The sequence below is a fragment of the Phalacrocorax aristotelis genome, chromosome 2 (assembly GCF_949628215.1).
Source record: "Phalacrocorax aristotelis chromosome 2, bGulAri2.1, whole genome shotgun sequence".
Classification (NCBI taxonomy): Eukaryota; Metazoa; Chordata; class Aves; order Suliformes; family Phalacrocoracidae; genus Phalacrocorax; species Phalacrocorax aristotelis.
In genome coordinates, this window is record NC_134277.1 from 40,915,757 (window position 1) to 40,929,953 (window position 14,197).

General features: G+C 37.6%; 1 protein-coding gene across 1 annotated transcript in view; it reads left to right on the forward strand.

Moving 5' to 3' along the window:
• The window catches only part of KCNH8 (potassium voltage-gated channel subfamily H member 8), a 207,724-nt gene that overhangs the window by 166,610 nt on the left and 26,917 nt on the right, over positions 1-14,197 (forward strand). Inside the window, exon 13 of the mRNA XM_075085701.1 lies at positions 689-903. Within this exon, the coding sequence (XP_074941802.1) occupies positions 689-903 (215 nt within the window). The remainder of the gene's footprint in view (positions 1-688; positions 904-14,197) is intronic.

The window sequence follows — 14,197 nt, forward strand, 5'->3', positions numbered from 1 at the left end:
CTTTCTATTATAAATTTTTTGTGCTTTTCAATATATGGTCAGTTGTGGTTTTTAATACATCCATTATTCTACATCAGTCTTGACCATAAATGACAATATAATGGTTTAATAATTCATTCTTTTTTCTTGACAGAAGTGTCATCAAGCTACACCTCTATTAATAGCCTATACAACTAAGATAGATCACGAAGTGTAGCTATGCAGCCATAGCTATCATAGATAGCGAATGTTTTGCAATACAAATTCTAAGTAAAAGGGTCATTTGAACTGATGGTTCATACTTAGTTGTGACATTGTTAAAATGCTATCTTAACACCTGCTTGTTCTAACAAAAAACCCCCAAGCTAGAAACATAATGTTCACTTTTTGAAACACAAAAATCACACCTGTTATTAATTACCAGTATAAATCGTAACTTTATACATATTTACTTGATTGCTCCCTTAAATCAGGTAGTTACATGTCTGGAAATTAGTCTTTGTACCTCCAATTAATTGCATATAAGATTGCACCTGAAAAAAAAAAAAGACATCTTTCAGACAAAGATCCTTTAAAATGTTATTAATTAAACAATGCAGTAGTAACAATGGGATTTAAGATTTAACAATTATGTTAAACATATTTACGATTCAGAAAAGAAGTAAAGAATTCATGCTTTGAAGATTATTAATTTCATGTTTTCTTTTAGGTAAAGGAGATTTAATTGGAGCAAACCTATCCATTAGGGATCAAGTTATTAAAACAAATGCAGATGTTAAAGCTCTAACGTACTGTGACCTCCAATGCATTATCCTCAAAGGTCTCTTTGAAGTCCTCGATCTTTACCCAGAGTATGCTCACAAGTTTGTTGAAGACATACAGCATGACCTCACATACAACCTAAGAGAAGGCCATGAAAGTGATGTAAGTATCTTTAAAGGTCTCTTCAGCTATTTTAACCCTTAAAATGTTTCTCATACTTTAGCCAGTTCTCATAATTTCATCACGATAAAGAAATAATACACAAATTACTTTAAAAGGACCTCTCATTCCATTTGTTTGATAATTCAGTCATTACCTACATGAATCATTTATCAATTGATCAGATCATAAACAGCACACATGTTCTCTCCTAATTTTTCCATAGGAAACATCATTTGTGAAAGAACATTCTTTAACATTTTGTCATTTTTTACTTACATTTAAAAATAATTCATATTTATGTAGAGCATATGTCCAAATAAAGGTATTTAACTGTACCTTTTCTAGAAGGTCATGTGCCAGCCTAATGAACGTTCATTTCATAGATCACTGATTATCACTACTTAGGTAAGAATGTTGTCACACACATTCAAAATGAGAAACAGTTGTTTCTTATCATACTACAACTAAAATGTGTTTTTCTATTTAAATGAGAAATTTAATGTGAAATAACAACAAAAAATTCCGGATAAAGCACTGCTGAAAGGCTTCAGTACAGACTTACCGAAGTACTTCCACAGATATTATGTAGCAAATATTTATATTCAGATTTTAATACTGTAAAGATTTTATGACAGCTTTCCTTTTCTGACTTAACCATGAGAGCGTACGAACAAAGGAACGCTTTCATTTTGGTATTTAACAGTTCAGGTGTTTGTATTGTGCTTCTCCTTACACACAGAGGGAGGTAACATTGCAAGCGCATGACTGGGGACAAGGATACTAAGAAGACAGGGGACAAATGTCAAGGAAGCATAAAGGGCAAAAAAGGTCATCTGTTTGGGCAGACACCACAAAGTGCTGCAGAGCTTAAAAAACTCTGCACCTTATGTGGCTGTTATCCTCCATATAGCATAGGCAGGCACTCACTCTTATGCAGAGTGGCCTGTTGCTTGGCTGGTTTGTGAAGTGTCAATAAATGCCTGCATGCATGCCACTCCAGAGCTACGGCTTCCCTGCTCATCCCCACTCACACGTGTTTCTGTGCAGACGGTCACGGTGAGTTCTGCACTGCGGTAGTCTCCCAGGGAGAGCACTGCTGGCCTGAGGAACCTCTAGACTGACAGAACTGCTCTAATGCATGCAAGAACAGTGGGCCAAAGTCCTTCTTCAGCTCAAACACTCAATGAATGAGATATATAGGTTGATTTTTCTATGTAAGGTTCTTACTAGGTGTACTTTGGCACAAGTATTTCCACAGCAATGATCTTTAAACAATGTCAGTAGAAAGGTATAAACATAAATGCACACTTGTAGAGATTACAATAATCAGGTCACCTCATTTGTTTGCCTCTTGAAATGTCCCCAGACTTCCCGCTGCTGAAGACAACAGCTGAGAGAGTACACACTTGTTCTGAGAGCTCGAAGATTAGTTTGTATAACCAACACATTTTCCTTGGAGGGGAATGTTTAATCTGAAAAGGACTATAACTCTATATAAAGATAGGGTTTGAACCTGATTGCGTTCTCCTCTCCATTTTTTTCATGGACCGTGATAAACCCCTACAATGTATTGCTTCATGGTGTTCTGTATGCTGACAAATCTAGGGATCACCGTATCAGTTGCATACACATTCAGCTTTTATAAAATCAGGGACAACTCTTCCCAATTAGAGTCAGCTGGGTGGTGTACAGATAGTCTGCTGAGACAAAGCCTACACCAGCCTCGAAAGTGATTGTGCAGACAGGAAAAGAACCTCCTCACACTCGCTGTGGAAGATGGGATTTAAAGCAGTGCTGGCCATATCAAAGGACCTTTTCTGCTTTAAAAAGGAAAATATTTGCAGGTGAACTACAGATTGAAATAGCATGAATTTCCCTCCTATAACTTGCCAAGTGCCTTTCAGTCCTGACCTAAAACATTATTGTATTTTCAGCCACAGTCCACCAAAAGCACCTTAGGTTGCAGATTTCCTAATGCTTTAGCCAGCATTAAAAAGGTGAGGCTGCAGAAAGATGCAGTCCTGGTGATGCATTATCCCCTTCCTTGTGCTGTTCGAACTGTTCTTTGCACACAAAATTGAATAAGAGACTTGAACTCAATTGAAAATAGACCAAAAAGGGCCAGAAGTCACCAGGAGTGTCCTGACCCTGGAGTATCAAAGTTGGATACTTAGCACTAGATCATGTAACTACCCTACCCACAAAGAACCTCTAGGAAACCTTTTAAAATTTGTTTTCATGGCTTATTTGCAAGTCTAAGAGTGTATATAATGCTGTGCTCCTTCTGCATTAAAATCCAAGTAAGGTGTATTGGTAGAAAAGGCTCCAGGACTTCCATAGCCATGTCACTTTTCAGTAAAACAAGGAGGAGCTGTAACCAGATTTCCCAGTAATAAGTAAAAACTGTAGCTGTCTGGTTACAGAAAGATTTAAAGTGTTGTTTAAGCAATCTTGGAAGAAAAGCCTAGGAGATTTTAACTACAGGAGCTGGCAATCGTGTAACTATTTCAGCCTCTAATGAGTAACAGTGAAATACAAAGATACCAAAACAGGGAGATAAAGTTTCAGTGGTTCCTCATGATAGCTCTAAAACCAGCAATCATTAAGTGGTTTATGATTATAAACATTAATATGTGTGCAATCATACTGGCAGTGCTGTTCTGCCATCTTTATATATTTTCTCATCACAGGGAGATGTGAATTAGGAAAAAGTCTTTATGTTGATTATATGTATTCTGTCCTCACTTTCTTTGCTGAATTTTGCTTGAGAAACTTGTAACTGTTTTTATAAATGTGCTAAATGATTTCATGACAGTTAGGAAAAGCTAATCGGTTTGGTAGCTGGAGTTGTGACATTGAAACAATTCAGCCACTCAGGTATTTCAACCAATATTTCTAGGTCTGTGACTACCATATCATAGTCATGAAATAGTTCACTATGTGACACAGATTTTGACACCCCCATCACCCCACCCATATAATTTTGCATTACATATTACAGGCTGCATATATAGCAGGCAGTGAGAGAGTCAGATACCTGATTTGATAATGATAAGCACTCATAAGAAGGTTCTTACAACATATAATACAATTATATGAAAGAAACTGGAAATTATTTTGCTGTCCACCAGCCCTGGAGAATATGTGTTATTTTATATATTTAGAGAGCAGTAGCAGATGTTCATAACTCTGAATAATCTTATGAGAAACTCAGAACAGGTAAATATTTGCGCAGTATCTTTGTGGGCCTGGTGACAGTTTATTGTTTCTGATTATTCCTTGTGTCTATGCAGAAGTGTCTACGGTACAGACATCATTAGTCATCATAAAAAAAAACAAAGGCTGGTTATAGCCAGATTGATATAAAGAACAAGAGGCATCCCTGACACCTATGCCATCCCTCAAGCTGTAATGAAGTCCTAAAGGAAGATAAGACCCATGCAGGCACAATCTTTGACTCACTAGAACACTATCAATATATGTCATTTTCAAAAAAAAAAGATGATATTCCTGAAGATTCAAAAATCTGTCTTTGCAGAGAGGACTCATAATTAATAAGAATCTACTTTTCCTTTTGTAGCTTTAAAAGTAGTGTTCTGCCTCTTACAAGGGCTTCTCTTCCCCCGCCCCCTAAAGGAGAAGCCACACTGTTTAAAATGAAAATACTCAGTCTCTGAAGCAGGGGGAAGGACCGCTCCCTTCAGTGCATCCACAGTGTAAATGAAACATATTGACAAAGGTTGCACAAGAAAAGTGGTAGATTATTCCTCCGGTTGGGAACATTAACTCTTACAGCATATTGGCCAGGATCCTTGATAATAAAATAAACAAATTTTAAAAGGCAACTAAGAAGCAACAAAAACAGGTTTTTTCCCCCCAGAAAGGCCTTGTCTGACAAAACAGGGCTTAATTCTTGTCCTTTGGAGAATTTATTAAATTTTAATGATTGAGTTGTGGGGTTTTTTTAATATAATAAAGCTCAGGTTGCTATTAGCAATACCAAGCAAATTACAGGGAATGCTCCTCATTTTCTACTGATAAACCTGACAGTGGGTCAAACCAGTTGTTCTTAACGGTGGAAACAGCTCTAAGCTCTGCAGCATACAAGAGAGGGCACAGACTGGGAAGAAAAACAACTACAAATTCTGATCTAAAGTATGCTGAGTTTTCCGGCTCATTCTCGCTAAGCATTAAACAAGTATTTCAGAAGCATATATGTAATTCCACCTTATTTCTTTTTAATTAGTTTATTTCTAGACTTTTATCTTTTTTCATGCCAATGGGTAGTATAGCTCCTGAAGGCAGAAAAAAGGATAGCAAAAATTATTTTGAATGCAAGCATAAAATTCAGTTGGAAGTCTGCCTAGCCACTGTCTGGTTTTCAGCTACTAGATTACTTGTTTGACATACATTCATTCTTGCCTCTTGAGTCATGCTTTTTCTAGATAGTGTAATACAGGTCTGTTGAATTTATGAAAGCTGCTTTCCAATATAATAACAACTCAAAAGGAATTCTATCTATTACATATTTGATTATCTATTGTGAATCAGCAATGGAAACAGCATGACATTCCTGATTTTTTCAATGCGTCTTTATTATCTGCATAATAAACAGTATTTTGCTTTAAAGAAAAATATCAAAGTTGTCCTATTTGCAATTCTATAGATATTAAGGAAAAAAAGGCAATTTTTTAAAAATAGTTGCTTTTAATATGGCAAATGTTGTAAGATAAAAAACCTGATAGAAATTTCAGTCACTTAATGACTTATTGATGTGTTTCATTTTCAGAGCCATAAAAATCCTATTTCTTTGGTGTTACCTCTGTGTTTATAATAAAATCTATGCATTGAAAAAACTGATTTCCAAGCCAACTCTTACTACACTGCTACATTTAATCATAATTCCTCCACCCCAGCTTAGATCATAGCTCATCCTGTACACTGCAGGAGGATCACAAGTTGTAACATATTTTTCATAATAAATAATTTCCATAAAAGATTTCCCAAATAATCCCAACCATCTTTTTAAGAGAAGAGGGTTTTGCCACGTTACCCAGCAGCTGTGTAGAAAGAAGTGGCTTACCCAGGAAAAGTTAAAAAGCCCTACTTTGACATTTAGAGTAAGGTTGGATAACTTTGAGGAAGACTAATCATTTTTAAACAAACTTACATGCAGTTAAGCACCTGCTTTTGTCAATAGCTCATCTGGCAGAATACTGTGTGCTATTACTTCAGGTGTAGCTCACTGGTATTTATTGTCTGTGGCACAGCAGGTATGAATTCTGCAAAACAGGAGACCAGTCAATGGCAATTTTTGTGGTTCTATGTAAGCATTATCACAACAGGTGGAATAGATAAGTCAATAAATCACCTAAAGCAACAGAAGTTTAATACTCTACCTGCATGACTACCCTGAAAAAAACCGCAACCCTTGGATTCCTGTTTATGATGTTTCTCCTTAGTCTGTGTGCACTTGGCAGACACACAGAACAAATTCCCATTGTTCTATTAGAGATCCTAAGTGTCTGATGGCTGTGCATCCACTGCTTTCTGTCTGTCAGCCTCCGTATTTCCTTTTCTCCTTTATACCTCTTTTGATACGAGATGGAGTCTGCAAACTTCTCACCTTCTCAACAATTATAGTATAGGAGTGAAGGTCCTCCTCATACTAGCAAAAACTCAGTTAATTTTAAAATCATGAACATAAAATTAATGCTGAGATATGAGGCCTGATGTGTTCACTGGAGTAGGCCTCTTACCCGACTCTGTGCATGGACTACTCTGCAATCAGTGCTGCTCAGTGCTTTTTCACATTTTACAAGCTGCTCAGATTTTTCATTCATGCTTCTCAGAGCACCTGGAATATTTTTTTCCTTCTTCCCTCTCTCCCTCTCCATCTTCCCAAAATAAGTTACCCTATTGCTGAAAAAGACAGCACTTTCACAACTTCACTTACACAGCTTAACATCTGTATTTCTATAGAACAGGTAACAGGATTGTGCATGTATAGAAGGGCATGACTATTGATAAAAAACCCAGAGGAGTTCCTTCACCTGTTTTACACTCCCTTTCTGATTTTAAATTAATGAGAAACAGTTCAGGAACAAGCTTTGTCATCTAGTTCTCTGCAAGGTATTTCACAGGTCTCCTACCTGTATTCATGACACTAAGCATGTTTTGATGGATCTTTGGCTATTTAAAGTGGATGTTAGTTTCAGACAACTGATTCTGCTGCAATACCCTCCTCTCTGCAGTGTTACAGTCAGTCCTTCCTCCACTCTATCAACCTGGCAATTACCTGCTTCACTCATCGTGGGAGTGGGGCTGACCTGGAGCTATAGTGCGAATCAGGTTTCACTCCTTTTTGCTGTCTGCTAACTCATAAAGCTTGTTTACTTGCAGTCATTGGTGAGCATGATGTGTGGTGCCTCTGAGCCATCAGTTCACCCAGTACCCCTCAAGATAATCATCTCACTATCATGTTTCTAATATATCCTTCAATATGTTACACCGCTGAGAAATAATGCAATAAGGAAACATGTAATTTGAAAAGGACAGACTGGTATACCTTTTGTCTTGCAGGCTTGGTGGCCTTTTCATTTTCTTTCATAGTACCTTTACCTGAAGGATTTTTTTTACTGGTATGCTCCTGCCTCATTTCTGTAGCCTTCAGTCATTCTAATGTTTTTAAAATAACAACACACAGCTGCCGATGCTGTCTGGTTTTGTCTTTCTAATAGTTTGTTCTTCTGATTTGTGGTTATTTTTCAGGTAGAAGATTCATCCCACCACAATTTATCTATGCAATTATGATATCTTTTCCATTAATTAATTTTTTTCATTAATTCTTGTGTTTTTACAAGTCTTTTCCATTTTACACCTAAAACAAACACATGACTGGCTGCAAGGGTGAATCCCACAGGATGTGGAAGAAGCCTAAAGGGAGGAAAGGAAATTTATAACAAGACTATTCAATGCATGTATGTAATTAGGTTTTCACAATTGGACCTTAGCACTTTCATAACAAATACAAACAATATTCACTGTAACTAGAATTAAAATGTTTAAATGAGTGACAAAATTTTACTTCTAATTATAGCTTTTGAGTAATTTTCAGTGCGATCCACTTTCATTCATTTAAATTCCTGGGATTATTGCATTCTGCATCAGATTATAAAGCTTAACCAGAGGGTTACACATTGAAAAAAAAAATCCAGGCTAGCAAAGCAGCTTATTGATGTTTTTAGACTGTGGTGTGAGGAGGGTATAAAACACTGTCAAACAGAATTTTAGGCAAAAAAATCCCCTGGCTTTCAGAGAGTATTGCCTTGGAGTCTAACCATATTTTTATTTTAATTCAACAGGGATGCTAGATGATAACTTTTTCCACTGTGCTTCACTGTGCCTTAGGAACCATGATAATGTAACTTTCACAATATTAATATCATATCTTTCTCACTACATTGGAAAAAATGGAAAATAAAAGTAATCCTAATGTATATTAACCTTACAATGGTATGAATTTAGAGGAACTTTTTTTCTATAGTTGCTTTTATTTTGCATTGATATAGAAACAACCAGATAGTGGCCTTAAATTTAGAAACATTCTTACAATAACCTAACCTTTCATTATTCTGTGTAAAGTAAGACTAATTTATGAAGGAAATTATAATACCACAACTTCTTCTGTAAGAACACTGGTTCTGAAGGCACAGACTTCCTTGAGATGTAAGAGCATATCAGACTGGCTTATATGCTGTCTTGATTTCTGCTAGGATAGAGTTAATTTTCTTCCTAGTAACTGGTACAGAGCTGTGTTTTGGATTTAGTATGAGAATAATGTTGATAACACACTGATCTTTTAGTTGTTGTTACGTAGGATTTACACTAAGTCGAAGACTTTTCAGTTTCCCATGCTCTGCCAGGTGCACAAGAAGCTGGGAGAGATCATAGCTAGGACAGCTGTCCCAAACTGGCCAAAGGGATATTTCATACTAGTTAACATCATGCTCAATATATAAACTGGGGGGAGTTGGCCAGGGGGCAGCAATGGCTGCTCAGGGACGGATGGGCATCCGTCAGTGGGTGGTGAGCAATTGCATCGTGCATCATTTGTTTTGTGTAGTAGTAGTAGTCGTAGTAAATTATTAAACTGTTCTTTTCTCAACCCACAAGTTTTCTCACTTCTACTCTTCTGATTCTCTCCCCTATCCCACTGCGGGGGAGTGAGCAAGTGGTGCTTAGTTGCTGGCTAGGGATTAAACTACCACAGTCCTTTTTGGCATGGGTTTGAGATAATAACAGATAAACCAGAGCATATTAAGGAATTTATATCTGTTAACAGTTGCAGATTATGATATTGATTCATCTGTTCTCAATATTAGTTTATCTGACTTGCAGCATGCTCTTGTTTTTGCTGTACGTGTTAAAGAATGGAGTTGGTTTTTGCAGTTTGCTGTGCTCTGCAGTGATTAGCAGTGTTTTGCCTGGGAAATCTGTTATTAAAGCACTGGCCTTGGGCTTTATCTGGTATTTGGGTTTTGTACTGAAACCGTTACTGTACTGCAGGTACCACCTCATGGAGACAACTAGCAATTATACCTCTTCCTCTGAGAGGTTTCTTATGGAGGAAATACAGAATGGCACCTCTGCTACCTTCTTCTACGATGTCTCCTCCTTCATGACAATAACTTTTCAGTGTCTTGAAAATCCTTGGGTAGTTAAGATATTCCTTTTGGTATTGCTTGGGAATATTGTTTTGGTTTTGTCTAAGATTAATAAGCAAATTAAGAATATCATCCTTTGCATGCTGATCAGCAGAGATCTGCCCCAAGGCTTGATAGTTATGAGTGGCAGGGTATGTGGGGTAGTATGGGCAAATACCTAGGACAGTGAGCACCTCCAGTGTTTTGGAATTTCACCCCTAAACAAGTGCAAAATCCTGAAAAACTAGTCAGGTATTTGGGACAAGTATGTTGTCACCCTGGCAACTTCAACGAGACACAAATCGCTGCAACATCCTGGGGCCTGGCCCATGCCTACCAAGCCCTGTTCAACACCATTCAGAACCCTCAAGGGAAAGAGAAGGTCTCTGGGTCTGACAAAAAAACAACAGGCACTGCAGCTAACCCAAGCTCAGCAACCGACACTGCAAATACTACAACTCTCGCAACAGGTACTGCAGCTGAACCAGGAAACCAACCCATGCCAGTGTCAGTCACCTGTATACACAAGAAAAAATACACAAGAAAATCAGCTCATTTAGTAAGGGATGAATATGAACCAGGGCCATCATGAGCAGAGGAGGAGGAGGCAGAACCCATAGATGAGATGGTAACCACCCAACCCCTATTCCTGTGTGAGCTGCAAGATATGAGAAAATATTTCAGCCATCATCCAGGCAAGCACATTGTCACCTGGCCACTCCAGCAGTTATCCAAAGATCCAGATAAAGTCAGGTGCATGACTCATGTGGAAGTTTTTATGGAGCATGCCATCGTCACATGCCAACTCATTGGCAGTAATGTCCTGGAAAGATAGAGAAGAACCAACAGTGGATGAATTGGCTGGCCAGCTCCAGCAATATGAAGGAAGTCTCTCTTCCTCCCTATGGGCCTGCGTCTCAGCTGTGGAAAAACTGTCCGAAAAACTGTCCCGGGAGTACCAGCAACCAAAGAGGATATGTCCTACTCGTCACCTGTACAGACCAGTATCTCAGCCATTAGGAGTAAGCATCCCTCTGCTCAAGAAAGAGGATATATTGGATACACCCCACAGACCACCCTGTGGTTTTACCTGCATGACCATGCAGAGGACATGAAGAAGTGGGATGGAATATCTACCTTGACCATAGAGGCATGCATACCAGAGTTGCAAGGAAAACCAACCAGCAGGTGGATCAGGTTGCTAAGGTTGAAGGGGCTGAGGTGGATCTGGACTGGCAACATTGGGGTGAATTATTTATAGCTCAGTGGGCCCCTGATACCTCAGGCCATCAAGGGAGAGAAGCAACATACAGATGTGCTCATGATCGAGGGGTGGACTTGACCATGGACACTATTGCACAGGCTATCCACGAATGTGAAATGTGCACTGCAATCAAGCAAGCCAAGAGAGTAAAGCCTCTGTGGTATGGAGGACGATGGCTGAAATACAAATATGGGGAGGCCTGGCAGATTGATTTTATCACACTCCCACAAACGTGCCAAGACAAGTGCCATGTGCTTACAATGGTGGAAGCAACCACCGGATGGCTGGAAACATATCCTGTGTCCCATGCCACCACCCAGAACACTGTCCTGGGCCTTGAAAAACAAGTCTTATGGAAACCAGGACATACGGTAAAGTTCCTACATCACTGGCAGAGTCATTGCAGTATAACCTCAGGGTACATGCTGGAATGTGTGAAGTTAAAGATGATGTAGTCTTTCAGTAAACTGCCTATAATCAGGGCAACTTGTCTATCAAGTAGCCATTCTACATGGATACAAGTATCCATTCTCAATTTTATTGAGATGGAAGCATTTTTAGTGCAATTTTTTAAAACATCATGAAATAGTAGAACAGCTGAGGTTGGAAGGGACCTCTGAAGATCTAGACCCATCCCTCTGTTCAAAGACAGAAAAGCATATAAAAATGAAAGCAAAAAATTATTTATGTACAAATGCACTCTAAGATTTTACTGATATAAAACCAAATATATCAGCATATTTTTTCTTTTTGATCATCTATACCTTCACTCAGTAAAACCAGAACTACAGAAGCTACCTACATAAGTGTGACTAGAGTTCTGCCGAAAATTTAGTTCCTAAGACATACAGATCACTTTTTCAATGCTGTGATAAATAATAACATGACTGTACTAACAAATGTATACATATATACTGTATATACAGTACAATACTGCATATATAAGTATTCAGGAACAGGTTCCATTGATAATCACACTACGTTCATTCCTTCAGCAAAATTGATACTGGATGTCTCTGACCCTGAGTTTAGTTTTATACCATGGTACTTCAAAAATTGAAGTAATTTTATTCACTTATTGAGTGTGGTGTTTTCTTAGCTCCTAACCTATGCAGAACTTCTTGAGTAACAAATCTGCTATGAGCTCCCAAAAGCTATGCGCTCAGTTTTTCTGTATTATGCATATATAGAAAACACAAATTGCATCTCAGGGGACGGAAAGTATGATAGCTCTCTTGCTTAACAAGGTTATATACTTAGAATTCTGCTGGTACTTTCACATGCCAGGACATGACTTCTTGCCCTGAGGTGAAACCATGGGAATCGCTTTCACAGGTACTGTAGGTCTGCTGTCTTCCCCAAAGTTTTAACTCTGAATATGTCTATGGGCCAGATGTGTGCTCAATTAGCACTTTTTTTTTCCTTCTGAGAGAATTGACTAGAGGTTAATCTACTGATCAAGTTGCTATCCAAAAGGCAAAATACTCATTATTTAGAAGAAATGTTTCTGAGGAAGAGAGAAAAAAAAAAAAAAAAAACAACAAAAAAGACAAACCACCAGATTTTAAAATAAAGAAACAGATTATGCCAGTCCCTGCCTTCTTTGTAATGTTTACCCTAAAAGCCAGACAAAGCTGGACTTAATAATTCTCCACAGATATGTTGCTGTCCTCAGTGAGTCACTTAACATTCAACCCACTGGTTTGACCTCTGAGTGCTAACAAAACAACTGGGCAGCATTGGGAATGCTTGGAAATAGGCAATTAGGAGGTAATTAAATTCTTTGGGAGTGTACTTTTCAAGGTCTACTTCATTGTCATCCTCTTTTCTTTTCAAGAGCCTCTCTGAGGTTAGATACACATATTTACATAAAAAAGTAGTATGAAGTTTCATTTAAAGATAAAGCTAACGATACGAGCAACTCTTCTGCAGTATCTACAACCTTGAGGAGAGTCTAATTTTATATCAATCCACAGGGCCAGTCCTGCAAATATTTACAAGCCTGTGTGAAATCTCGGAGTGCCATGAAGTTGAGCATATATCTGAGTATTTTCAGGAAGGGGCAGAATTTTGAATTTTATTGCTTTGAAAGCTGTTAGCATTAATAGTAGTTTCTATTAATAGTATGTAAATCTTACCATGACTTTGATCATACTGTAGGAGTGTTAAAAAGTATATCTTTTGTCTAATCTACAAGATCTATGGTAATCTACAAGCTTTTCAAAAAAATGCAACCTGCCATAGGAATGTACAGGCAGTGCCAGTCTGTTGTCTATTTTAACAATTCCTCCTTTTGTCTTCTTTTGACCTTACTGACTGTCTCCTTAATTTTTATTTTTTTTTTAGTTTTTATTGGCACAGGTTTGCTATGAAAGATATATGTTCAGAGCAGTTTGGGACACTATTTTTTTCTCCTGTTTTGGGGTGGGGGAGAGGGAAGTAAGAATATAGAAGTAAAAATGACAAATTATACCAGCCACATTTACCATTTATTTGATTCTTGATTTGGAGCAAGTGACAGAGAGGTTAGTTTTTGTTTCTGTGACATGACTTATCTTTTTAACACAAAATGCAACAGATCCTGTATTGTTAATAAAACAAGCAAAGTATAATTAAAAATTTTTACTAATCAATGCAGTGAACTTAACATCCAGGTTTTAAATATATATATTAAAAGTAAACCTCTAATACTAAACATAAAAGCTCATGTGATAAATTTGAATCCAAGAAAGTGTTAATTTGCAAAAAAAAACTTATCCAAAGCTAAGCACAACCAGCCAGTTATTGAACACTTGTCTTAACTTCACAGGCTACAATAATTCCTTGAAAAGATAGGAATGATGTAGGATAATGACTTAACAGAAGATTGCAGAGCTCACGGCAATTCACAATTATTGGTCGCCTAGGATAAAATACTGGTGACAGATCTGCTGTTCAACTTTGCAGCTAATTCAATATACTCTATACTGTAGGTAGGATCAGAGAATACTGAAAGCATCTGCTTCAACAAAATACATTTTCTTTATCTCTCCATTAAGCAAGTAAAAGATATAAGAATAAACCTGAGAAAACATAGGAACAAGCCAATGAACTATAGAAAGTCTTAAAAAGAAAAAGAAAAAAAAAGGGTTAAATTGCTCAGTAAATTTAGCAGTAAAACAATTATATCTAACCTGAGAAACTCTTTGCGAGTGGTTGACTCCTTTGTGATTCAATGGATTTGTGTTATTTCATTGAAAAATGTCCTGATTATGGAAAATTGAGGCCTGAACATGTGAGGCATTAAGCTTTTCAGCAGTATGTGTTCATCTCCTTTCCATTACCA